We start from the raw sequence: 26,545 nt of genomic DNA on the forward strand, positions 1-26,545 counted from the left end.
TGATTCTTGGTAATGCAGACAATCAACAGGGTAGAGGAGTTAAGTGCATTATAAATTACTGAGAGGGAGCCACCTCGCTCTTGGAGCTCATCCTGATGCTGCTGCTGCCACTTTGGGTTATGTGAGGAGTAAAGTACTTTAGCAAAGACCGTGGAGCTGCTCCACAGCACTCCTTTGCATATCAAATAAACAGCAGGGCATGATGGCACTGCCAACCCAGACAGCTATGTTATATGTACACACTGCACATGCATATGACTATAAAGGTGCCATTGAAATCTATTGAATTCCTCCTATGATGCAGGTCATGGTGACACAGTGTCTGAGGGTGAAGTGGTTTGTATGTGGAGTATATACAGTTCTCGTGAGATGTCTCGAAAGGTGATCTTTACCTACAGGATGTGACACTTTTCATTTAAATAATCACAGGTGAATATGGTAATTAAAACCAACCCGTTCACGGGGAATATAATCGGAAATTTTACACAAAGACACAAAAGAGATTTCGTATTAACCAAAGTGTGCGCCCGATCTCTGCTTTCATGTTTTAAAATTTCATTGTGTTTATAAATAGATGCATTTGAATAGTGCATGCCTTCACTTACAGTAAAAAAAAACAGTGGGGGGGGGGGGTTTCAAGATTTTCATGCTGAAATCCCATGTTTATAGTCCCTTTTTTTTGTGTCCTCAATCCACAAGGTAAAGATCCATGACTCTTATTTTCATAACAAAGGTTTTCAGGGTCCAGCAAACAAACTGTTGTATGGATGTACTATTGATTTCACATTCACACGTCCAGACTTAAAGGGACTATGGGATTGCCCATGAATCCCAAATCTGTGTGCTACTCACAGTCTGTCAAGTTGACATCCACTCTCCTCTGTAAACTGGCAAGATTATTCACTCAACAGGATCTCTCTGCCTTTCATCCTGCAAACTACAGGCCAATCCAGCCGCTGACAGCCAAGTGATAGCATACAGATGGAAATGAAGGCGAGCGGGGGAATGGTGCTGTTTGTCAAACACTGGAGAAAGCTTCTGGGTTCAGGGAGTAGATGTCTGTGCCAGACGGGACCTCAGACTCTGATTTCAGTTAGTGTGAGGTTTTAGTGCACAAAGTCTTATACTTAACACAGTTATCACACATGTCGTATGTAGGCTGCATCTGTAATATGATATACGATCTGATTAGATCAAGATATACTTTATGATGTCGAGCCAAGTGCCATAACATAAGTCGGTGTTTTTGCAAAGAGCATTTTGAACTTTCATATTTAATACTTAACGTTACCATGGCAGAAAGTTTTGGTCAAACAGTTTTCTGATGCACGAGAATCAGTCTCTCTCTCTTTAATGTCTCCGACTCCTGCTGTATCCTAAATAGCCTGTTGCGAGCAGAAGAAGGCCACAAGCTGGAGGAAAAAAAATCAGTCTGCTGAGGACATGTCATTCGTGTCAGTTATTTGTGGAAGTAAATTATGTACAGCCACTGCGTTGATAACAATCATATAACAACTAAACTGGTCTCAAACCTGATACGAGCAATATGCGCTGTGAAATGTATTTCCTTCTCCTTGGGCAACAGATATTATGCATTCTTGCCTGTAGTCCACCAAGCACTACAAAGAATGTATTCTGCCCGTTCAATCATAACGTTGGCTCCTGCTTGGAGATGCTCATTGTGCTCTCTGGATCACAATTCACAGTCACTGGAATGAAACCAATCTGAGCTCCTTTCAAGATAATGCAAATAAATATCAGTCCTGATTTGCCTGTTTTTTTCATGACTTTCCTCTCTTCACTCTCTTATCAACACTCAGAGCATTTCTGCCTTTCTTAAGGGTCGAATGAAAGGTCTCTCTTTTCTTGAGAATCAAGGCGGAGGAGAAGCCTGGTCCAGGACTGATTCATGTCGCACACACTGGTGGGATGTTATGCATGGATAATTGATTGTCGAAGCAGCATGGCCACTGTTGGATCTTGATGGTGCTGCCGAAATGTCACCTTACTGATGTTACAGAGGCGCCGATATTAAAAAGCCTGGTCTCAAAGACTTCCATCTGAGCGCACTCCTCTCCCACTGTGTCTGGGAGAGACAGCACTGTTTGTCAGGCTTCTATTTCAGAGAAACAGATCTTGCATTCGCAACCTTATCTGCACAGGACAGTGCACCCACTTCCAGAAGTGCATTGAACATTTCCAATCATAGGGATATATCATTCTCCTTTTAAAGTGGAAATCAAAAGTGTGGGAATGGTGAGGGGGAAAAAAACAGACATAATTGAGATCTCATAGGATTTATAGTTTGCCTCCTCCAAAACCCAGAAAAATTACACTGCTTGCTGCAAATATCCCCTTCAATAACAATAAAGAATCCATCATTTTCGTGGGAATGTTTTTATACCAATTCGAAGAACTTTTATAGGAAAATTGTTTGGAAACGTCTCAGACATTAAGTCAAATAATGTGGTATGCATTTATATAAAAGTGGGGGATTAAGTGAGCGGAATCCGGTTAATTTCAGAGTTAGGGTGGTGTACCGAAAGCCGAGCAGGGACTGGTAAACTGTGTTAATCTATAAAGGCTTATGCAGGTAAAAATAGACTACACCTGCATGCTTTTTTAACAGAATAATACTTTGCAGAGGGAGACCATTGAGTATCCAGTTCCATTACCAACTAATGGAAAAGGGATTTTTTACCATCAGTTTTGGCTTCCACACAACATTCAAAGAATGAAGCTTACCGAGGCCATCAATTCAGGGGCCTGAAGAGGAAAAAACTGGACAGAATATGATTTTTTTGGTAAATTTGCTGCACTATGAATTATGCTCAGCTCTAAGTACACCACATATGTATATGAGTAATTCCACATTCAGATATGAGCACAGCAATCGAGCCGTGATAGCGTCCACTGAATTGTGAAAAGTTACAAAATATTCTGAAAATCATATATTTATTTTATAATCTGTTTTGTTCCATTTCTCCCTATAAAATCAGTCCTGAGCATTTTTTTTATGTACATATGTTCTTAAATATTAAACACATTGTGTTATTTAGGGTTTAAAGGGACAGCCTTTTTCTTATTGTGCCTCTCTGACATACTGGAACAATTCTTAACTCGGGGCTTCCCCCATAATCAAGTGTGAATGAACATGTAAACTTAGCCAAGTATTAACAGAACGCGGCCTTTCTTTCATACGCAGCAGTACATACTGCTGTGTGAATCCTGGCTGGCGTGACAGAGGTAAAAGGCAAACAGCTTGAGAAGTGAAGAGGACCCAAAACAGACAGGCGGGAACAGACCATAGTGCTGGGCAGAGGGCTACAGCTGAAAAGGGAGAGAGGAGCATTAATAGACACCATATGTCTGCATATTCGGGGGTCTCCAGCGTAAATTTCATTACCCAACGCACAAAATGGACCATCTAAAAGACGTGTGTAACGTGGCCTGAGACAGCTACCGTGTGAAAAGTGGGCCGTTATGTGTGAGAGCCATGGCCTGATCTGTCACGCTGGGGTTTTTAAGGGAAAAATGGGGGTAGCAGCTGTTTGGTTCACCTGTCCTGTCCTGTACACGGCTCTCCATCAAACCAGAGGCTACCGTCTTTGCCGGCCTGCACCCGCAGACATGCACCTTCACAGTAATGTCAGATGTAACACTCCTATCTAATGTGACAACATTTACAAGACCACAGGCCCTCTGTTTGTCAGACTTGTACAATTATATGGTGTTCCATTTGTATAAGCACTGGTTATAGTGAAAGAGATATCCATAAACAGAAAGTAAGGCCTTAAGCCTGCATGATCTGTATTAAACCTTGTTTTCCACCGGATGGTGAGTAGGATAAATCAACACAGAGAACCAGCGCACTGTCCTTGCAGTGGACGTTTAGGATAAAGTACACGATCGTGTGTGGGGGGGGGTTTAACGCCTACTAGTAAGTTGGAACTTTCGCTCAATATGGGAAAGTGTTTAGTGAAAAGATGCTCACCGTGAATATGTGATTGAATTATATTTAACTGTTTGCACATATGTTCCCTTGTATAAGGGGGAAAAGTTACTACAGCACTGCTTAAGCCATGGATTATCTTGCTGCGTCCTCTGCTTCTTTAGCATCAACACGACTTCACCCACACAGAGTCTATCACACATCCACAGAGCTCCCTGAGAGAGCGTGGACCTTAGGGAAGCACAAGCGGGGGGGGACCTCGACAGCGCCGAGTGGATCTGAGCAGGGTTGTGGTTGCGCCCATGGGCATGGCCCTCTCACTCTCTGGCAACCACTTTGTTAGGCACACAACACTAATCCTCCTTGTGTCTTTATTGCCCTCTGTGCAGAGGAGCAGACCGGGGCTGAGGCTGGGGGGAAGCACCGCTGCAGGGCCAGTATCATCAGCATTCCTGTTTGAAGATAGGCCACACTGTACAGCATTAAGACATCTAATAGAGGCAAGCTGAGAGCAAAACAGACTGGTACTCTCTGAGACAGAGAGTGGAGAATAAAGGAAAAAAGAAAGTCCTCAAATACACCCCCCATCTTTCTCCTCCTCCTTGGATAGGGGCATAATTTGAGGATAGGCAGATTACTGCAACCAGAAATGACTGTGAGGCAATTCTGGTCCATGTTGTTACACACATCCAATAATCTAAACAACACATTAATGTGCTGCCTTAATTTATAATACTGCCTCTGTGGTTCAAAACAATTTGTCATGCATTGGATTTGGAGGAATCTCATTTTGAATAATTCTAAAGCATTTAACACAAATTGTTTAATGAATGTTGCGACGTATATCTGTATACGACGTATATATTTCCTCAATTTACAACTTTTAATTATTTAACTGCCTTTGTTGCATCCTTACAAACCAAACTTTTGTTGTTGTTTTTTCATTATATGCTCAGATTGTCAGTATTCAGACACCAATGTCCACGCTATTGCATGACCCCACACAAAGTTGAACTCACTCAACTGGCGCCATCTTGTGTCCGTACTTGGCGGATGACTGCAGACACAGGTGCAAAAAATTCAATGTCACCTTTTCCCCTGGATCTCCCCACTGTCCCCCAGCTGTCACCTGAGCACTTGGGAGCGTAAGGTAATAGCATCAAGATGCAATCAAGATTATATGCTTGTCAATCACTCCGTGCGCTCAGTGGCTAAAAATGTGCGAAAGAGATATAAGCCTTTTCACAGATGGGAAGATAAAATGCTTCTAATATTCATGTGTTTACTGGCAGGGCAGCAATGCAAGCCCTAAATGTTACCAGTAGATCAGTATGAAGAATAACCAGTTAGCAAAGGTTTAGACCAAAAGAAGATGAAATGTAATCATTCAAAGAAAAAATAAAGAAAAAAAAACATCTGAAAATGTAAATCTCTTTCCTGTAGAAGCAAATTTTCTGTAACCACTTTGAATTTTGTGGCACTCTCCCTTACTGGTGATCTGAAACAGGGTCTGCTGCTGTATATCTCAACTGAACAGAGCCCCTGCTTGTAAGCTACATCCATATTAGCAGTTTATTTCCATGTTTACACCGTTTCATATTCTTTGCAATAGTAACAGGATTACTTTGCGACAAACGGTAATTTGTGGAATTCCCTCATTTCAGTTTGAGGATTTTCTTTTTGCTCTGTACCCGTCTTTTAAAAAAAAAATGTTTCTGTATTCTCGTCTCCCCGGAGGTTTGATTCCAGAAGCCCTTCAGGTTTTCGAGCAGACCTCTGTGAAGGGCCAGATAAAGCAGAGCAGAGCAGGGCCTGGTGATGCAGGCACAAGGGAGCACCAGAGACATAATAACATGCCAAAGAATCCATTGATGAGTCTTGCTTTTAAACCACGGGCCAATTTGATATTTCACAAAAGGCAGAATATAGAAATATACCATACACCGGGAATGATATGCCAAATGTGTGACTCTGTGTATATTTTTTTTATTAATTTCCAGCAAACTATATATGCTTTGACTTACAGCCTCAATGTTTCAGTAGCATGCAAGCATGCATGTTAGTTATGTTAGTTAATCAAAAAAAAGTCCAGTGAAAACACCAATTTATTAACTTCCCATAGAAACCTATTAGAGATGATAAAATTAGCTAAAAAGCTGGCCGCTCTAACTTTGTTAAAAGTTGGCCATGTTCTCCTTGTTTCTTGTATTGGTATTGGTAGGACAGTGTATAAGCATATGAAAAGAATAAGCTTATACTAATGAACGTGTCAGCATCACAGTTCAGCTCGTTTTTTAGTTTCTGGTAGTTTTGGATAACAATGCAGGTCAAACAAGCATGACATTAATCTTTATCAGACTACCCAGGCGATCAATGGTTTTGGTATGAAGTAATGGTTTTAGTAGTTTAAAGTTAAAGTTTAAAGTTTGACGCCAAGGGAAAGTGGTCAACCTCGCACTATAATCTCATTTTACTCTTTCCTGTGCTTTGTTTTCAGATGAAAAATACGTACAAACAGTTGTATAATTCTGTGCATCTGTTGTTAGTCAGACCCTTTGTTTTCAGCGTCATACTTACAACTGCGTCACAAGTCACTCTGAAACATTTCCTTGGTGTCATCATGCACTTTATGATTGCATGCTGATGGGAATTAGTAAATGTACATAAGTGAATTAATGTATGGAAATTAGCTCGAGTGCCACCGTGGGCCTGGTTCAGTTGATCCCCAGCTGCATATGTTGGTAATCACCGCTGCTTCTTGAATTCACTCACAGGCACGCAATAAACAACCTGCTGCCAGCACCCCCTACGCTTTTGTCTAATCCGCCGTTTCACTGGGCTCTAGTTTGTCTCACAAATACGAAAGTGAATCTCAGCAGCAGAATGCACAGAGGCACATTAACTAGGATGTGTGCCTGCACACTAAAGCCCCAGACATTAGGTCTAGGATTTACACTGGAATATGATTCCATAACTGTCTTAAGAGTTTAGTGCAGAAATAAGTTCTCAGGCAGATCTTGAAGAACTTTGTGACTTTTGAGACCTCATGCCTGGAGATGTTTTTTAAAACTTAATTCATTACTTTAGTTAATTGACCTGTTGAGCTGCTCGTTTTAATCTGCAATGAGCCTGACATTAACTGAACTAATGAGACATTTTCTTAAAAAAAAAGTTTAGTGTTGCATTGATTCTTTCTCATACATTCTTCTACATCCTTCTTGAATCTTTGGTTAATGCTTCCACCTACTGGAAGAAAGAGTGCATTGGCTGTTATTAAACACCATTAGATACAGCTGCAGCAGAAGACAATGCTGTTTTTTGTTAAACAGCCTTGAGATATAAATACTTGTGTTTCAAATCTGGCTTAAATCAGCATAGTAGAGACCATCAGACCCTGCCAAGGCATAGAAATAGTATAACAAGCAGCTGGAATGATGATTTGTTGGATAAGCTGTGTGATCTTGGCTTACTGTGATCGGATGTTATGAGCCACCGGAAGCACTGTGAAAGGAAGCATTACTGCACTAAGATAGTAGGGGCAAAGAACAAACACTCGCCAGTGATCTGATCTCCCGGTCATCATGCTTTCCAAGAGCTCCATCCATCATTGATTTTAAGGTTTCACTGACTTGCCCTGCAAAAATGATGCAACAATAAATAGGGATGAGAATTGAGATCTATCTTGCTACGGCTACATCTTTCACTACAGATGTCTCCCTCTGCTTGTCTACCGCGACTATGTCCGATTGGTTATGTCCATCACTAGTTTGTCCATCTGTATCTAGAAGTCCCACAGGATCTCAACTTGCTCATTCTCAACCACTCGAGGGGGCGTACAGCATTTCGACCTCAGGACTTGCAGGCCATACTGAGCACAGATGTTCCTGTACACTATGCCAGCCTCTTTGTTATGTATGCCCTGTCTGCTAGCGTCTTGCACCCTGCTGTTATGCGCTGGAGTGGTACAGTGACATGCTATGCAGGTCCTGTTCTTGTGCAAAATATATTTGTTTGCAAAATCCTACTAACAATAAAATAATCTATTTTCAAAAGTAACTACTTTACTTTTTTAATTCACATACTTGCAGGTGCCAGTAGAATAGGCACGGACCGCAGTCTAGGAAGGGGGATAGTGTCGCGCAGTCTGGCAACCCTCATGTCAAACTCGCAGTGCGTGCAGGTTGCTTCTGGAAGTTGGAAACAGAAGTTAGCGTCTTTGCACCTAGCAGTACAGAGCTGCAAGCTAACATGGCAGGAAAGAGGGCGTTAGTAATCCTGTCTAAAGGCGCAGAGGAGATGGAAACTGTTATTCCCGTGGATATTATGCGCAGAGCTGGGGTTTGTAACATGCTATATGTTAGCATTTAGCAAATTAGCCTGTTAGCGGCCATAAAAATTAGACCCCGCTTCAGTCGACTCACAACAGTATTGGTGGCACCATTGTTAAGATATCAGCCTGTGAAGACTGTTATAACAGCCTGATATCTTGATAAGGGTTACATACGCACTTATCATGTGCTAAAGTTAACGCTTGCTAACACTGTCGATCTAACTTAGCAATTTTTCCCCTTTGCATATTCCAGGTTATTTAAGCGCATAAGCTAAGTGTTCAGTCAGCTATTTTGGGGTTGTCTGCTAATGGTTGACGGACTCATAACCTTACTAGTGAGTGCAGACAGAGGCCAAATTAAATGTCAAAGTCCAGCGTCGTTGCACATCTCCGCCATTTGATATCTTTCAAAATAAAAGTCTACGTCAGCCAGTGAAGACAAAATGCCACATTGAACCATTAGGATAATGATGCACTGTTGTTGTTGTTTTTTTCTTTTACTGCCCAAACATGTAGATAGCAGTGACGGTAGCTGGTCTTACCGGCAAAGAACCAGTCCAGTGTAGCAGAAACGTTGTCATTTGTCCTGATGCCAGTCTGGAGGAGGCGAGGAAACAGGTGAGGCTCAGCAACTACCTGCTAACATTACATACAAGAAGGGGGAAAAAAGCGTTATTTACAATGCTTATATTATATGCTTGTATGTCTTTATTATTGGAAAAATGTTAGTGTTGATGGTTCCCCCCCCCTCCCCCCTCTAGGGCCCTTATGATGTGGTCCTGCTACCAGGAGGAATGCCAGGAGCCCAGAATCTGGCAGAGGTGAGATGGGGAGAGGGTCAGTTTTTACAGTTAAAATTTTTTTTGGAAATGACTTAAGAATAAAAACAAGTTAAAATGCTTGAGTTTGCCTAAACATTAGGACTAAATAACTGACAGTGAAAAGTGTGAAACAATTTGTTTCTAAAGGTTCATCAGTCTTATGTTTGATTAAGATGTCTAAACTGAATCTTCTGTATAGTCTATGATGTAACCTACACAAATGGTTCTGCTTGTGTGTGGTGCATCATGTGTTTTATTGTCTTGTGATTGTGTCCTGGTGTTTTATATGTGGTGCCAGTGACAAAAGAAACAAGTAAAATCTTGTTATGTTGTTGTTATTGTTTTTTTTTCATAGGCAAACATATTTTCCCCTCGGGTTTTTCAAGTTCTTTGTACATTCTTTCAGGTCACTGCGTACTTATGGCATAGATTTAATGCACAAGTATAAATCCACTGTTAAACGCATACGCTCTTTCCGTTAGCTCACACACTTGGGTCCTCAGTTAATACCACCTTGTCAGATTAAGTTTCATATTGATATCACCACCTTCGTGGATTTAAGTTCTCTGCTGCGGTGCCAAAATTCCAGTATTGGGACCATTCTAGATTTGTAAATCGATAATTGTATCCAAAGAAATGCAGTTGCTTCTTTTTAGCTATATGCATGTGCAAGAAATGTTATCTTGTTTTCATAGTATCACAATAACATTTTTTTACTAAAATTGCAAATATTTGGCAGCGGTAGGACGATTATTTTTGCCGGTTAGACGCTAATTGGGGAACAGGGGAACTAACACACACGGCGTTTAGAATGAGCATACAGCAAGCCTAGTACTGACTCACAGTTTGAAGGATATTTAGGATATTATTTAAAAGGTCTACCTGATGTTCACAAGAGGTGGCAACAAAAATGTGTGCAAACAAGGAAGTGACTCACATGTAGAAAAGTGGCTAGGAATTGTCCTGCCAACTTCTTCTCTCATTCAACACAGAGTAGTGTTCTGTTATACTGCAAATTCTGGTATTGATCTGATACCAAGTAAATGCAGGGCCCGCCACTACACCACAGTAAATGCAGTGCATCATGTTGTCAGCCTTACTGTATCTTAGCCAGGGAAACTGGTCAAGCCATTCTCTTCAAAATCTATACACTTTCCCCCTTTGACTTTCAGTGGGCTCTGGCTCAGAGTCGCTCATATGTGGCTCATTATCTGATGCCATCTCCGGACCAGTGTTAGACACAACCTGAGAGGTTGATGGCTCTGTGTCAGAGCACTGGCTATCAGTTTCGAATGGATCAGGCCTTAGCTTAACAAGAAAGTTTTCAATCGTTCTTTTCATCTTTTCTCATTACCCACAGCTACATCTACTACTTCTATCAGACCTAGGCTACTCACGTCTCTCTATCCGCCTGCACTTTCAAACATACACACGTAGGCCTACTGTGTTGGTCCTCAGAGAGACTGAGGAGGAGCGATACGGTCTCTCAATCACACCACCACACAGTACTGACCCACACATATGGTTCTTACACACACACTGGACTTTCTGGACTTTGTTTTTGCACAACACTGGTCACTATATTCTTCATTTCCGGTTAATACTTGTACAGCTGCTGTTATTGTGTATATATTTATTTATATTTAGATTTCTTCATACATTCTTATATAGTTCTATATTGTGTATTGTGTATTTTGTTGCACAGTTATTTTATTTTCAACTTTAATTTATATATTTTATCTTATTCTCCCAGTTAAATTTACCCTTCATTCTAATTTGTGTTGTACAGTTATTTCATTTTTAACCTTAATTTATATTTTATTCCTTCCTAGTTAAATTTACCCTTTTTAATTTTTCATATTTATTTCCTATCTTATTCATAGCCTTTCCTTTTTTTGTTTTCTTTAGGTCACGAGCAGTTGTCCAAGCATTTCACTACATATCGTACTGTGTATGACTGTGTACGACTGTGTACGTGACAAATAAAATTTGAATTTGAATTTGAATTTTGAATATCTTTACCACGGCCAATCAGAGAGGTCCCACCCTTGACTATCTCTGATTGGTTTAGACCACCATATGGGCATAACGTGTATCTGTTGTTGACCACACGGAGACTTTCACAGTTGCGGAGATGTTTCTTTTTTACTTGAACGGCTGGTTGCACTATTGCGACCTAGGATTTTTTTTTAGTCACACCATTGAGAAATTGGTTGCACTTAGGCCATGCATCTCCATACCAGCATCAAAAATGTCTCCAGAACATGGCAGGGCTGTGCCATATCATATCATCTGCAATAACACTAGTGTAAATTTTATGTGAGTTATGTCAGCGTCAAAGCATGACATCAGTGCTATTAGCAATGCCATGCCTTTATGTTCCATAGCATACACGTCAAAAAGACTGGGCATTTTCTGAGAGCAGGAGCCCCATGTCAGCCGCTAATGAAGATTTAATTCCTAAAAAGGGAACTTTTTCAAAGAAAAAAAAAAGCTCACTTCAAAAAGTAACCTTCAAAAAAGCTCAATACTTTAGAAAATATGCACAAAGAATTTTGTTCCCCCCAAAGGTGGAAACAATAAGCATGTTTCACCACTTAACCACTCCAGTGTGGTATATACCAGGTGATGTTGTGACTCAAAAGTAAATTAATGACTCAACCAAGCATCACTAACTGCGCTTCATATGACAGGAAGAGAAAACGTTGATTGGAATTTACTGATGTGGTTATGTGGTGGAAAAGCCCAGGCAGAAGTATTTTTCAGTTTGATTATGTGACAGTATTGTAGAGCTCTTGAAGAGTTTCATGGCTAAGGTAGTTGTTGTGAAACTAAAGTGTGAAGCAGGCATATTAAACTTTACTTAAAATTTCCAGAGAAAACAGTACCGAGGCTACATTTGTGCTTATAATTGACTCATGGTGTGTTACTGCTGTTGCACTATAATGTTGCTGCTGCTGGCACCTTGTTTCAGTAGAATCACACTTCAGATTAGGTCACCAGAAAAGGAGGATGGGAAATGCCCTTCAGTTACTTATACTTATAAATGCTGCTGCCTTTGAGCCGTCGGCATCAATAAAATGTTTTTTTTTTCTGTATCATCAGAAATGTCACTAGTGTCCTTTTTTGTAAGTCACTAAAGACAAGTAATGTAACTCACAGTGAGCTGCATTACTTATGTTTCCTGAACTCTGTTAGAGATTGTTGTCATTCTGTGATGAAATGGCAATTTTTTCCTCCTGAATACTCATCCGTGTAATACGCTGGCCTTCATCGATCTTGTATAGTATGAACTGAACCATGTGTGTTTCAGATGTGTTCAGGTTTCATGTTATCCCATCCAGCTGGATGTGGAGAGCATCAGTTGGTGTTTGCATTTATATTGTTATATCAGAAGAATTTGGGTTTTTTGTATTAACTGCTTGTCCAATGTGCCAATGAAATAGATTTAAATAGATTAAAGAGATCCATATTTTTACTGTTCTTGTAAATACTCAGTGAAGCATATATTACAAGATTTTGTATTTGTATTGTATAAATAATATGGTAAATAACCACATTAGTTTACACTAAATCAAGGATTTTTAATGGACAAGTCTATTGAATTTATGCTCTGGTTCAGATTTTAGATATCTGTCCAGTGTGTGGTGGGATCAGCTACAGCCTCTCTGTAATCATGAAAAGCAAAAATAGCTCTGTAGATTGGATAAATGGAAGATGAATAAGCCTTGAGTCAAGATAGGAATTTGTTGCGATTGTGTTTTTCTTCTTTTAAGTGATTTTATATTTAAAAAAAAACAACAACAACACACACACATTTTAGGCTTTAGAATTTGATGAGAAAATGGCCAAGAAATTGACAGATTCTGTCTTTTAAAAAAAAAAAAAAGAAATTTAATGCACAATATGAGTTTTGATATACGAATCATATTTATCTGATGGATGCATTATATTATTCGTTTTTATTTTTGCTGGGTAGCTCTGTATGTGTCGAGTGTTTTTTAAATATTGTCAGCTTATCTCAGTGATTATAATAAAGTCAGCATATACTCAGTGGAACCACATGGACTGCAAGTGACTCACTGTGCATCTGGTTTTTACTCTCTCTTGCAGTCTCCTGCTGTGAAGGAGGTGCTGAAAGATCAAGATGGCAGAAAAGGCCTGATTGCAGCCATCTGTGCAGGTACAGTTTGTGGAAACGACAACAACAAAGTCATAATTACATAATTACACAGGACCAACCTTGAGTTGAGGTCACTCTCTGTGGGTTAAAGCTTCAACAGGCAATAAGCAAATGTTTTACTTTAGATAATCAATAAAAATTAAATGTTGATCACACAGACTGGTGCTGCCTTTAGATTGATTGGTTTAAAGTCTAATCTTAACATTTAAAAGCTGTTTGCCATAAGGAAAATGCCTCAATCCAAAAAAGGCAAAGACAGAATTCTTCTTAAATTGCAGATTATGCAATTCGTGCACATATTTTGTGCGTTAAAAATATTCTTCAGACTCATGTATTCTTAATACAGCTGTTTATATGGACCGTGTAATTTGGCTGACTAAATTTGCAGCATTTATTTTCTTCCATAAGATTTCTTCCAATTTTTGTGTGTGAATAAACTGATATGATTAATCAGAACAATGCATTTGTAAACAAATGCAAACACAGCTCAAAATGTCCACTGGTATTGAATACACAATGATATGGAAATAGTGAAATAATACGATTTTACCTCAGACATGCAGCTAAACGCTGCTCTGGGTCAAACCATGAAATTCTCCCTGCTGCTGCCTTGTCTTGAGAAGTGGATGAAACCAGTATCGGTTTCTTCCTTTTCTTATTTAGAAACATCGGGAACAGCTTCTCATCGCTTGACGCTGACCTCAGTTTTTTCACAGTGTGTTTTTTGAGGATGAAGTATTTGCAAATTTGCTTCTGAAAAATGTTGAATTTTGTTGTCTTTTGGCATCACGCTCATTTTGTAATGGCCTTAACTTTGGCATTTTTACATGGCAAAAAGAAAGTGTTGTTGTTGTTGGAGGAGCCAAGGAAGGTTCAAGAGTGATGGAAACAGATACATACTGATCGCAGGGTTTGTAAGATGTTGTGGTCATAAATGTGATCATTGTGCTATGGTGTAGTTGAACAAAAAAATAATAATGCGCACACTTTTCCAAAATATATCAAAACAGTTGACGACAAAAATTAATAATAAAAAAATTCTCATCTACAAAGATACTCTGGTTTTAGGTTCATCAAGTTAGTTTTGCACTGGCAAATGGGATTAGGAAATGATGGAGGTTTGGTAGGTTCACACGTCATTTCACACGTCATTTCCGAACATTTTAGTAAGTGGATTTAGCCTAAAAAGAGCATGCATTTCATCCAGATCTTGAAAAATATACACCAATTATAAATATCCTGCTCCATTAATTTATGGAAATTTGCAAACCCCATTCACAAAGGGTGAGGTTTTGATTAAGAAGTGTCCCCCAAGTGCACCCAGAAGAGGTGACATTTTCTTTGACAGATGAAAGGACGCAGGAAGGACAATTCGAACGGGAACAGGGGACCAATGCGGCAAAGTGGATTGAGGGTGTCCTAGAAATGACTGAAATCCTCACAGGAATATACAGTTTAATGAAACTGCCAGTTATTATCCTGACACATGAAAAAAAGTTAATTAATAAAAAAAAAAATAAAGACTTGATTGAAAATTGGAGTAATAATGCACCAAACAAAAGAAACAGGACAAATGTATCTTATATATATACTTCTATTTTGAGCTAATAAGTGACACATGGATGTAACAGAGGTCCCCAAATATAAATACACAATTTATAAAACAGCCATCATAATCCTCACACTTTTCTCTGCCTTGCGGTTCCTGGGAGAGAGAGACCTTCTGAGACACAGACTGCTGTCCTCTGGGTGGGGACTGTGTGTAACAGGAGTAGCTTGGCTCTAACTGGCAGACTGCTGTTGTGCCAGGGAGAAGTGCAATCTTTAGACTGCATGGGAAGGCAGCCAAGGAGCATAATCAATAACTTTCTATTTATTAACAGTTTTTGGATGAGCTCACTGCAGTGGTAGGGCATTACCAAAGTTAATGCAGCAGCAGTCAATGTCTTTCTTTCTCCTACCTCTCTTCTCAATGTGGCTCAAAGTCTTTGGCGAGAGGCTGAAACCATATACTATATGTAGATATACTTAGAAAAATGGTACAGTTAAGGATACCTTTGGGACACAGTGTTATAATCGCATACTTTGCAAGTCTGTCATTGATTTAGCAACTGAAATCCATAAGGTAAAATGCATCATGTTGTGTATTTGCATTTTCTTGTTACTGTAAACATTTTCCATTGAGTTTGAAAGGGGAGGTTTGAGGATGCAGCCTTTTGCTTAGTTTACTCTTGACTCTGAATTCTTTGAACTGCATAAAGATGAAAACGAGGACCGACACAAGCAGCTGAACACGGTCTTTAGTGTCACTTTCTAACAGGAAGCTGTTAAATGAACCTTACACAGCTTTGCCCTTCTGCAGGTCCCACTGCTCTTCTGGCACATGGCATTGGCTTCGGCAGCACAGTGACTACACATCCTGCCATGAAGGAGAAGATGATGGCTGGAGGTAAAAAACAAACAAACCCAAAAACAACAAAAACAGAAACCTGTGACTTCATGTACTGCTAGAGGCTTTTGATATTTAGTGCTGAAACTCAGAAGAGAACAGGAGGAGGTGTGTGTATTTGTAAAGGGCAGCAGATGGTGCTATACTAGCGCTTTCTTGCCTATAGAGAATCGTGTCACTCTGCAGTAGAAGAGCACACCACTCAGAGGTGAAAAGCAATACAAGAATTTGACAGAACATACTAGAAATGGCTGAAATTGTGACCATGTCTACATTCTCATAGTTCACTGTAACATCATGACATGTGTGACTTTCGGTTTGTAGCTCAAAGCTGTCATATTGTCATAATCCTTATGGTGTTGCTCTTTCTTTTTTTAGACCACTATAAATATTCAGAGGCTCGAGTACAGAAGGATGGACATTACATCACCAGCCGTGGGCCAGGAACGAGTTTTGAGTTTGCCCTGACGATTGTAGAGGAACTTATGGGGGCTGAGGTTGCAGCTCAAATCAAGAGTCCTCTTATTATGAAAGACTGACTGTAGCTATGTTTTCTTGCAAGACTGCAAACAACACAGCCCATAAAAGTCTGACAGTGCAGTGCTGAGACTGCTAATCCATTATAGCTGGCATCGAGATTCAGGACTTGCTATTGAGAAAACATTCTGTTGCGAAAGGTTATCGTCTTCCTCTGCCTTTCATAAGTTGCCAATGACACTGTAACAATATGGATAATAATCACTGTTATATTGTAGCTAATTTCCACTAACTGCTTCCCTGTTATTTTGACTGCTGTATGGCAATGCCTGTCATTAAAGGACAAGTGTGATGAATCTCTGCTCTTGTTATTCCATTGTTTATTAATACTGGAGGTCACTCTGTAGATTTCACATGCCTGCAGTGCATGTTGACACCTAAATATAGGCTGCATAATGTAATGTATTGTGAGCGCTGGTTAGAACGCGGGAAGCGGAATCCGAATTGATTGACAGGCACTCTGGCCAATGAGAAACGTGGACCTAAATGCAGTTGTGTTTTAAACGGCGAATGGTTTCTCGGCCGCAGCCGATAGGGCGGGGCTTTGATGTAGCGCGTGGTAGCTGTGTCAGAGCAACAAAATCCGGAGAGTCTTCATACAGTCAAAAAGGAAGAGGAGGATTTCGCCTAAGGTAGGAGCGTTTGGGTTTTCTTTCAAGTGTTTTGCGGGTTATTCCGACTCCTGTTAACCATAACGTTCTCCGGGAATGTGCTTTGTAACTGTAATATTTTATTTACGAATATAAACGCAGTTTACACCACATTAATCACGTTAACTAGCCACCGCGGGTGTCGAAATTAAGATTTCTCCGGCACGTTAATTACACAGCAGCATACCGGACAAAGGTTACATCATTTAAAGAGTGGGTGTTTGCAACTAGGACTTACTTTGTTAGCCGTGATTAGCCTGCTGAGTGTGGTGAGTGGTGAGCCTCAAGTTCGCGGCGATCTATAAAGCCATAATGGATTGACATCACCGTCTCAAATTGGCCGGGCAGAGTAACGTTTGCCCGAGGTAACGCGTCCACTGCTTGCTCACTGTGCAGGGATGCGTTGAACTGAAACAGGAAGAACGACGTATCTTTACACTGTGAGATCGTTCTGCAGATGTGACCTGACATGGAGACGTCAGCTCCAGAAGCCCTCCATCCTCAGCAGCAGCCGCCGCAGTCAAGACTGCTGCATACGCTTACTGTAGCTAATGCAATGCGGCACAGGCCAGGTTGTGCATGACTTGTGATCCAACTAAATATGACTACAGGAAATTTAATGAGCTCTAAATCAAAGTTCCATCGATACTGATGTTGCCACTTATTGGTATGACTATACAAACTACAGCATTTTGCAGCATGAGTTTGCTTCACCAGAGATCCTTACTGACAGAGACGCCCTGTCAGGATTACACATTCATGGTATTTCTTAAAAAAAAAGTGCAATCCAGAGGTGTCATCTCCATCTTATTCAGTTTACATAACCAGGAAATACACAGCAAGTTATAATTCCATAGACTCCATGCTCAGTTGTAGGGAAACTCCCTTTTACACCACTTTCAAGCAGCAGTGATTCTTAGCGAATTCTTAGTAATTCCATGCATATCGGCAGCATAGCATTCAGAGATCATCAACATTTAAAAGCAGATCCAATGGGCTTTTATTATACAACCAAACAAAAGTTAGGGTGACACTGAGGCTTCCTTCCCGGTATTGTGCTTCAAGAGAAACAACTGTTAAAATCAAATGAAAATCAACATCATCAAAAAAAGGAGTGTTTGTGTGAGGCTCCCCATGAGAAATGATTTCACTCGCTGACTACTAATTGCATGTTTAACGTATTGATTACTTTAAAATGTTTTTTTGGTGACATTAGTTTGAGGCAAAAGAGACAGTGTTAACATTTTTCTGCATTTTTCAGTTATTTTCTGTTAGTGAGCTGTGTTGCTAAGTGGTTAATGTTAGGTTTCTTACATATTTGAGGTCATAAGCTGTGTTTGAGGTCTGCAGACCACAGGCTGAAGTTTGGTTTTAGAGCTTATATATCACCTTCTTGGAGCTATTTACCCAACTGAAATAAGCCCACAATTTGGATTTCCTGCCCGACTGTTGAATAACAACAGGGGCCAACCATGTAAACAATGTCTGTCCATGATTGACTGACCATTGCAACTTCCTGTGGAGTTTGAGGATTTTTTTTCTTTCTTTTTTTCACTGACTAACATTTATTTAGAGATAATCTCTTGCTGGTTACGGTTTCCAAAAGTTTTTTTTGTCATTTTAGATGACTATTCTCATTGTGTTTAGACGTCATCATTGTATTGTCTGCCTGATCGAATTGGTTTTATTTCAGTGTTTCATAATAAACCAATTAATGTCAATTAATCCTTACCACTCCCTGGAAGATGAACATTGGTGCTTAAATGGCATCTTCCTCATAAACTGTATAGCACATTCTCATTAATTTTCTGTGTTTTTCAGTGGGGTATTTATGGAACGTTAACATTTTGCGCTCTTGCACAAAACATGTTAGAATTATTCTGCTTGAGCAGTGGTACAGTAAAGAGCTTCAGGCTTGACTCCCTATTTCTGGATGGGGCAGAGGAGGGCAGGATGGGGGTAGGGTGAGGCTGAAGTCTCTGTGACTGAGTCATTGGTTTAGCTAATGATGCAATTAGAATGCTACACTTTGCATCTCCTGATTAGCTCCCCTGCTCGCACAGACGGAATTTTCTTGCCTGAGTTGTTTTTACAGATGTGTTTCAAAAGGTAATAGGCAATTTTCAAGCAATCATGGTTTCATCAGACAACCACAATTTTTAAGGTCATAAGCGATAAATGGATAGGTCTGGCTCGGACACTGAACGTAATGGGGAATCTAAACAATAGTTGTTTGTAATTGTACAATTTGGGACAGAATGGTTAAAAGTTTTGAATAAAATGTGCATTTTATATTAAGTTACGGCTACTTAAATGTGCACAAGTCTGCATAAAATTCTATTGCAAAGAAATTAAAAAAGCTACATAGTATTCTGCTATTTTGGCGTATTTTTTTTCATTATATTCAAAAGAATATAAGATTGTTTATAGCAACATTTTTGTCCCAGTTGTTTACTCAGTGGGGATTTGTTTGCAACTGACATGATTTAGAAAATTTACTGAGTTGGTATCTATAAATGTGAAGTACATGTATGATGTTTGAAGAGGTCGTTTCGTTGATAATCCGGACTCTCGAGCTTTTTTTCTTCTTAATAGTCAAAGGTTGATAGAAGATTGAACTCAGAAGTTTAAAATTCAGCTTACGACTCTTATGTAATTAGTGTTTCCTTAAACAAAAGTTTCAGTTCTGAGTAGGGATCAGCATATAAGCTTTTAATCTTAATAAATATACATGTAAGCTAGGGCTGTGCGATATGACCAAAATCTCATATCCCGATATAAAACATCTATCGTCCCGATAACGATATAAATCACAAAAAATGTAATATTTTCTGTAAATTCTGTGAATCTCGGATAGGTTTAGTGTTTCCAGCTGGGCGTCATGTAGCTGGAGTCCAGTGTTTTAACCGATGCATGAAACTACACGTTTTTAGACATAAGTTGTAACGGCCACCGTTTTCTTTGTGAGTATTTATTACATGGCCTGCTGCGGGGAAAAGCCTGTTCTAACGTTTGAGTCTAAGGTTTATTTTTTTAGCACCTGACGACTCTTTTTTTTTTTTTTTTTTTTGCTTCTCATCCGTCAATACTCTGCATACTTTTTCACGTGATTCCGTTTATTTTGAAAATTCTCAACAGGATCTTGAGCTTTATTGTGAAAAGTTTATGTGGAAAATAAACAAGCGGACATGCGATGGTTTTACCATCGTTGTTGCTAACCGCAACCCATAAAAACGGGTGCTTGTCCGTCAGTAGTGTGGTTATATTAAATATAAGAGAAAGAGAGAACTTTAAGAAATTAATATAGCCACTACAGTGACCGTCAAAACGATGAAAAAATATTGCCGTAAACAGTTTATTTTGCGACACCACGAAACAAACGATTGTGTAAAATGAAACGACAGACGTTTTTATATCGTCATCCGATATATATTGTTATATGAACAGCCCCTATGTAAGCTTTTCCAGCATGGCATCAATCCTTGGTGCCTTGTTTTTCTGCTTATCGTTATGTCAGATACAGTTAGCAGAAGTAAATGGGCCTGACCCAATGTACAAAAGAGGATTTTGAACTGCAACAGGAACATTATTAGTTCACACAGTGTGTTTGGTCAATTAAATATTCCTTTTGTGTGCTGTATCTATGGTGAGCAAACATACGGAAAAGGTCTGATGGTGCAGTCCTATGTTGTCCTGCTAGTTATGCATCAGTTGTGTGTTGTTGCACAGATCCCTCTGTTAACATCGCATTATCCATTTGCTGAAAATGCATCCACTTAGGCCCAGACGGAACAGCTGATTTATGTATCTCTGCAGCCCTCACTACATCTTCTGTGCACATAAAGTGTTGCTGATGAGAGCGATAAACCAGGCAGTTTATTCCCCTCAGCCAGCAAGAAGACAAGGTAACTGATCCCAATTGCAGAGGACTGAATGTTTGTTTTTTTTTTTTTTTTAAACAGCAATCAAAAACCTGATTTAAATTGGGTTAATCTCTATTCAGGGTCATCTACTTATGTGCCTCTGCATCACTTTCAGCTGTGGTGCTATTTTTTAAAATTTCATCTTGGAAGCCCCACTCAGAACCATTTGTACTTGAACGTCTGCATTTTCTCCACAAATATTAAAGTTGTGTAGCTGTAGTTCATTAAATTCTGTTTCAGTGTCTACTTTTGTAGGGGTCCATTTTGTTGCTGCTTGGTTTCTTGCACCTTTAGGTTAGGGGCTTAGCGAGGAGCTTTTTTAAAAAAAAATAAAATAATAATAATAATTTTGGTGTATTTGCTCTTTAATTGTCACAAAGGGTGACACCTTACTAGTAAAACAATAACAACTATCTTGAAATTGAAAAAAAAAATGTTTTTAACTCAATGAAAAAAAAAAGCAAAGTTTCACAGTAAAATAAAAACAAACTGATTTAGACAGCACTAGAACACCTCTGATTGAAGTATCAATCCTTCAGTGTCCAAGATGGTTGAAGAAGCAAAATGGTATTGAGCTCCATTAATACAACAACTTTTCAGTCAGCCAGGCACAACATGAAAGTAGCTACTATGATATCACCTACTGGTTTCTCAAGTCCCATTTTAAACCTGAGCATTTCCGTTGTCACTACCTTGATCTTTTGAAAGATAATCTGATAGGAGTCGGGTTTAATTTGAGTTTTTCTCTGTGAAACTTCACAGTGATGGGTTAAAGACTTGTCAGTCATATGTTGTTGGTCAGTGACCGTAACCCACATAATCCTCTTTTCTGAAACGGATGGCCAGTATTTACAAAATGGATGTAATGTTTTATAAACTGTGAACCAAAATGAACGACTGAGCCCATTAACTCATCGGGAAAGTGTTTACGTAGCTCAGAGGCGAGGGACATTTTCCCATTGACAACTGAATGCGGGTTTAAGCTTTACATATTGGCTTTACTTACACACAGGTGCTACGGGTGTCTTTTATACTGTCTATGGAGCTAGCTAGTAGAAATAAAACATTAGTGAGGATGGTTAGTCCCCAGTAACTGAACTTTCAAAATAAAAACAACATGGTTGTCATCTGCAGATGGATGTTTGTTTGTTTTTTTTAAAAAAAAGAAAAAAGCAGTTGCCAGGTGTTTTTGGATAGATTGCTGAAGTAAACTCTATATATGGTGGTAGTTAATTGACACCCCACTAGATTTTAAAGTAATTTCAGCATGTAAATACACTCGGCATGGTTCAGCTAGAAATGCTAGCAAAAACAGAGGCAGATTATTATTATTTTAAGATAAGATTCATAATTAGCTTGTTTGTCTGACCCCATGCTAAATGTGTGAATAACAACAAGTGAACTACAGGCTTCTCTTAAAATAGCTCTTGTCCCAGGTGTTAAATTTCCTAGTATCTGAAATGGACCGGGCTTTATTCACCTTACAGAGTTATTCATTAAAAGAATACCACAATGTCCTTTTAAATTTGCCAGTTAAATGGTTGTTTTTCCATACACCAAGAAACTGTGACACATTCCAGCAGAAAAAACAAGATAGAGATAAATGATGCAGTTTATTTTTGTGAAATGAAAATTTGTTGTGCTGTTTTTATTTTTTCTTTCTTCTGTTGTAGCTGAACTATGTGAGTTAACATTTCTTAAACTGCCCAGCTGGTAGTAAGGAGGGCACCTGGCATGATCACAAGAGCATCACCCTTTCCTTATGCAGCTGTCTGGCAAAGCTCCAGAGTTTCTCACAGAGACTTCATGCCGACAGCATTAGGCATATACCCAGCAAAAAGCCAGCCCCTGCAGCACTGAGTATGAACATGAATCTGTATGTACATAATTTTCTACGGTCATGATTAGAGGTGCCTTTGTTGTCTGTGAAACTGTGTAGAATGGTGGTTCAAGGTCATGTGTGTCTCCTCTGTGCTACCTCCCTTTTTGTAAAATGTTTAATCTAACATGATTTTGATCAATTTCCCAAAGGGTAATTAATGCTTAAGGGATATTATTATTTGAGAGTTACTGAGAGCAGAGGAAAATTTATTTAGCTGGCAGATATCCCACCATGCTTGGTGTCATGATTGGAGAGGAGCGAGCCATGAAGCCGTGGTCTGGCTGGAAACAGAAGCTGGAGATGCCGTGACTGGGCCTAGGCTCAGCGAGAAAGGCCAGGAACAGTGGTGCGCAACAGTGAAGCTGTAGCTGTCCCCTCAGGCTCTGGAGAACACAAACACATACACAGGGCAGAAAATCTATTAACACATATCTAAGGAAGCTGGTCTGAACATCACACTGGTGCCAAACACAAACTAAAGAAGTAGAACACATATAAGAATATGGAATTCAGGTGACACAATGTAAGGTATAGAGTATAAATGTAATTATAAGTCTTATTATGCACGACATAGTGCAATTGTAATTTCTTTTTGAACTGTCCATTCTACTATACTTATATTTATTTCTTGTCTTTATTGTTTCTTGTCTAAGCACTAAATCATCTATGTGCTGATACCATACCACTGGATATTTCCCCGTCGTAGGAGTCACAAACACATGATGGGACTTGGGATGTGTTCCACTCAAATGCCGTCATCTCTTAGCCCAACTACCTGCTTAGCCACCTGTTCACTTAACCAGTGCCCAGTGCAAACCCTACAGTAGAAAACCTGAACAATCAGGACTCCACGTATCCTGATTACCCATGACATCATAATAAATATACACTATTAGAAGCTTGTTCTGGTAACATCTTCCTTTAACCTCACTTCCTGACCCCCACCTACTGTGTCTGGCTCCACAACTCACTCTTTCTCTCTCTTTTTTAGTCAGGTAGATGGCTTCATAATGTTGTTTAAACATCAATAACATTAAGTTAAACTTCCATCCCTGCTTTTTGAAAGCAGTGGTTTTATAGCATTGATTTTTGCTAGCATTACTTGCAAATACTATCAGCAAGGTGGGGTCAGTTTCTCAGAAAGTGCACTTGTGTACATTACCTTTTAAAATTCACACTGTGATAAAGGAGAGTAGAATAGGGAGGCTGATGCATGCTAAAGTGCACTGGATTTGATTAACAGCAGTATGTGTTATAACACATTGTCAATTCTTAAATGGATGTGGTGTTCAGAAGTTACCAGTCTGCTCATAAGGTTTAGAGTGCACAGCTGTGAATAAGTGGTTTCAAGGCATGCATATTGGGTGGGTGATTGGTGCTTGGTTCCAAGATGTATATCTTTACGTTCTGTTACTGTAAGATGTGATTTAAAAGTGGTTTCCTCATAGAACTAGTCAGCTAGACTTAGCAGTGTGTTTGTGTGGCTAACTGGAGTTGAGCAATTCTTAAAATTGGAAACCATAGGTCCCTTAGTCCAAGATAATAGTGTCTTGTCACTGAATTTCGAATGAACATAACTTTGATTTCTGCTTTCTCTGACCCGCCCATCTTGCATCATTTACAGCTCACTGTTTCACTGAATGCATGCTTACTCAAATGCTGACAGTGCAAAGGGATTTTGTGTGTGTGTGTGTGTGTGTGTGTGTGTGTGTGTGTGTGTGTGTGTGTGTGTGCTGTGTGTGTGTGTGTGGTGTGTGTGTGGTGTGTGTGTGTGTGCGTGTGTGGTGTGTGTGTGTGTGTGTGTGTGTGTATGTGGGGAGGGAGGGAGGGGCATTTCCTTTAACGCATCTGCTCTGCACAGTGACTACAGGCTCTCACATTTATTCTGTCACTTCTGTCTCTTTCTTTTTTTTTTTCTTTAGTCTCTCTTCTCTGTGCCTGTTCTGTCTGTCCTTTGTCACTTTTTTTCTGTCTCATGTTCTCATGTCAGACATACGTGCTCATATCACTCAGGCACATAATCGTGGTCACACAGGATCTCACATTCACCAGTCTTCTATCATTCCTCCTCCCTCTCCTCTCTCAGCTTTTCTGCTCAGTCTCTTGGATTTTTTTGGCTGCTGCTCCTCCATCATTGCTACTGTGCTCTGCATTTACTCCCTGGTTCTGCTCACTGCGTCAGGAATCGGCAACAGACTGAGGTGGGTGTTTTAAGAGCATCATCGCTAGGTCTGAGGCTATACATCTCTGGTTTCTCTCTCTCTCTCCCTCTTCCTTTCCTCTCACTTTGTTCTGCCAGTGAGAGTCGGGATGATTGCACTTGTCTGTTCCTACAGGGGAGCAAGTGCTATACTATCTGTATGCTGCAGCATTTAACACTGACACACAATATGCTAGCAAGGTAGCGTATCTTTTTCTGTTTCAGTTTTGTCAATATGGTTGATAATGCTGCTGCTGCATTGAAAACAGTCTTTGCATACCTTGTTATACTGGCATGCATTTCCCCCTGTCTGACTCTGTCTTGCGTCTGTTTCTACTCCATTACTTTCCTTTGTCTGAATGTCATGCTTTATGCATGCTCTGTCCTTTTGAATTTCAGCCAAATACTTAGCTGTGTTCTAAGATTTATAAAGAAGTACCTTAAAATAGTCTGCGTGAAGGACATGGGTGCAGGCTTGCACTAAAACACACATGCACATTCACAGAGGAGGTTCAATTCCTCTTCACCTTACCTGCCCTGCTGCTGCTGCTGCAGTTCCATCTGTTGCCGTCGCCACAGCGAGCAACACCCTGAAGCGAGGCTTTAACTGTTCTTGCAGTGTTGTGATGTGAGTTGCTGAGAGGTTGTGACAGTCATCTGTGCCTGGTCGAATGTGTTACCATGTTATTTAAATGTGTGTTTGTGCGTGGGTGTTCATGCTGCGGCTGATTGTTGTGGGCCAGGATCTCCGCATGCCCATGTGTGTGTGAGTTTGCGCTCACATACAGTATGTGTGCTTGCCTGGCCATGGGCTCCGGTCCAACAAGAAAGCACAGGAGAGGCAGGCTGCAGGGTTTCAGTTTGGTGCAGTAAGCTGTTGAATGCTCTGTAACGAGCAGAAACGCCAGATTCTTGTGGTGTGTCCTTTCACTCGGCAGGTACAGCTGTATTGCAGGAAAACGGGTTTTTTTTTTTTTTTAACTGAAATATCTGCAGTGCATATGACTGCAATATGTCCTTGAATTGGCTCTGACAGAGGCAACAAACAGTACTACTAACAATTCTTCAGACAACATCCTTTCAAATAAATGCTGCGTGACATCCAGTGATAAAAGAGCGGACTGATTAATCAGTGTTTTGCAGAATTTCTTTGATTAGATGTCATTCGTAATAGTTGTTAATGTTTGCATAAAAAAAGGTATCACTGCTTCTTTTATAGTGTTCTGCTGCACCTGCAACCTGCTGATTTCAAAGGCAGATGTTTGGAGTTGTTCTATAAAGATACAAATTAAAACAGAGACAGCGTAGATCAATAAACTCCCTTGAGGTTTAAATGTTTTTTTAGGCCAACACCTTTCCCTATCATCTACATTAAGTTGTAACTACATGCCTGTGCAGATTATAGCATCAGAGGTGTTAGAGAGATTCAGATGTGTAAGATCTTCAGTCATGGGCTTAACGGCTGTCGGTGGTCATTGGCAGAACTCTGACATTTCACTCAGCCTTATCACCAGTGTAGGTCCTGACTCTACAGTTTTCACATCTTGGTCTGCTGGACGCTCCAGTTGGAGTGTTTTGTAAACTGAGCTCAGTAATCATTGTGCAGTTAAGATTTAGC

The 26,545-nt window shown here is 39.9% G+C and overlaps 2 protein-coding genes and 1 long non-coding RNA gene across 6 annotated transcripts in view; 2 read left to right on the forward strand and 1 right to left on the reverse strand.

The window, feature by feature from the left end:
- Positions 1-8,073: 8,073 nt before the first annotated feature.
- On the forward strand, positions 8,074-16,568 carry park7 (parkinson protein 7). Its single transcript, XM_005943626.3, has 6 exons — positions 8,074-8,290; positions 8,799-8,900; positions 9,044-9,103; positions 13,217-13,286; positions 15,649-15,735; positions 16,114-16,568. Exons 1-6 carry the CDS (start codon positions 8,201-8,203, stop codon positions 16,272-16,274), a joined length of 570 nt encoding a protein of 189 aa, XP_005943688.1. The 5' UTR covers positions 8,074-8,200; the 3' UTR covers positions 16,275-16,568.
- Positions 16,569-16,694: 126 nt separating this feature from the next.
- The window catches only part of kcnab2a (potassium voltage-gated channel subfamily A regulatory beta subunit 2a), a 96,284-nt gene continuing 86,433 nt past the window's right edge, over positions 16,695-26,545 (forward strand). For 2 of the 4 annotated variants that reach the window (XM_005943629.3, XM_005943632.3), the window contains exon 1: positions 24,576-24,928. The gene's annotated coding sequence lies outside the window, so the exon portion shown is untranslated. The other 2 variants (XM_005943630.2, XM_042229076.1) reach the window with 2 other exon arrangements.
- LOC121815938 lies at positions 20,850-25,979 on the reverse strand. The gene is made up of 2 exons (XR_006055489.1): positions 25,460-25,979; positions 20,850-23,110 (listed from the first exon to the last, which is right to left on the reverse strand). It is a non-coding gene; the product is annotated as an uncharacterized LOC121815938 (long non-coding RNA).

Source organism: Haplochromis burtoni, unplaced genomic scaffold (assembly GCF_018398535.1).
Source record: "Haplochromis burtoni strain Fernald_Lab_line unplaced genomic scaffold, NCSU_Asbu1 Contig_378, whole genome shotgun sequence".
Taxonomy (NCBI): domain Eukaryota; kingdom Metazoa; phylum Chordata; class Actinopteri; order Cichliformes; family Cichlidae; genus Haplochromis; species Haplochromis burtoni.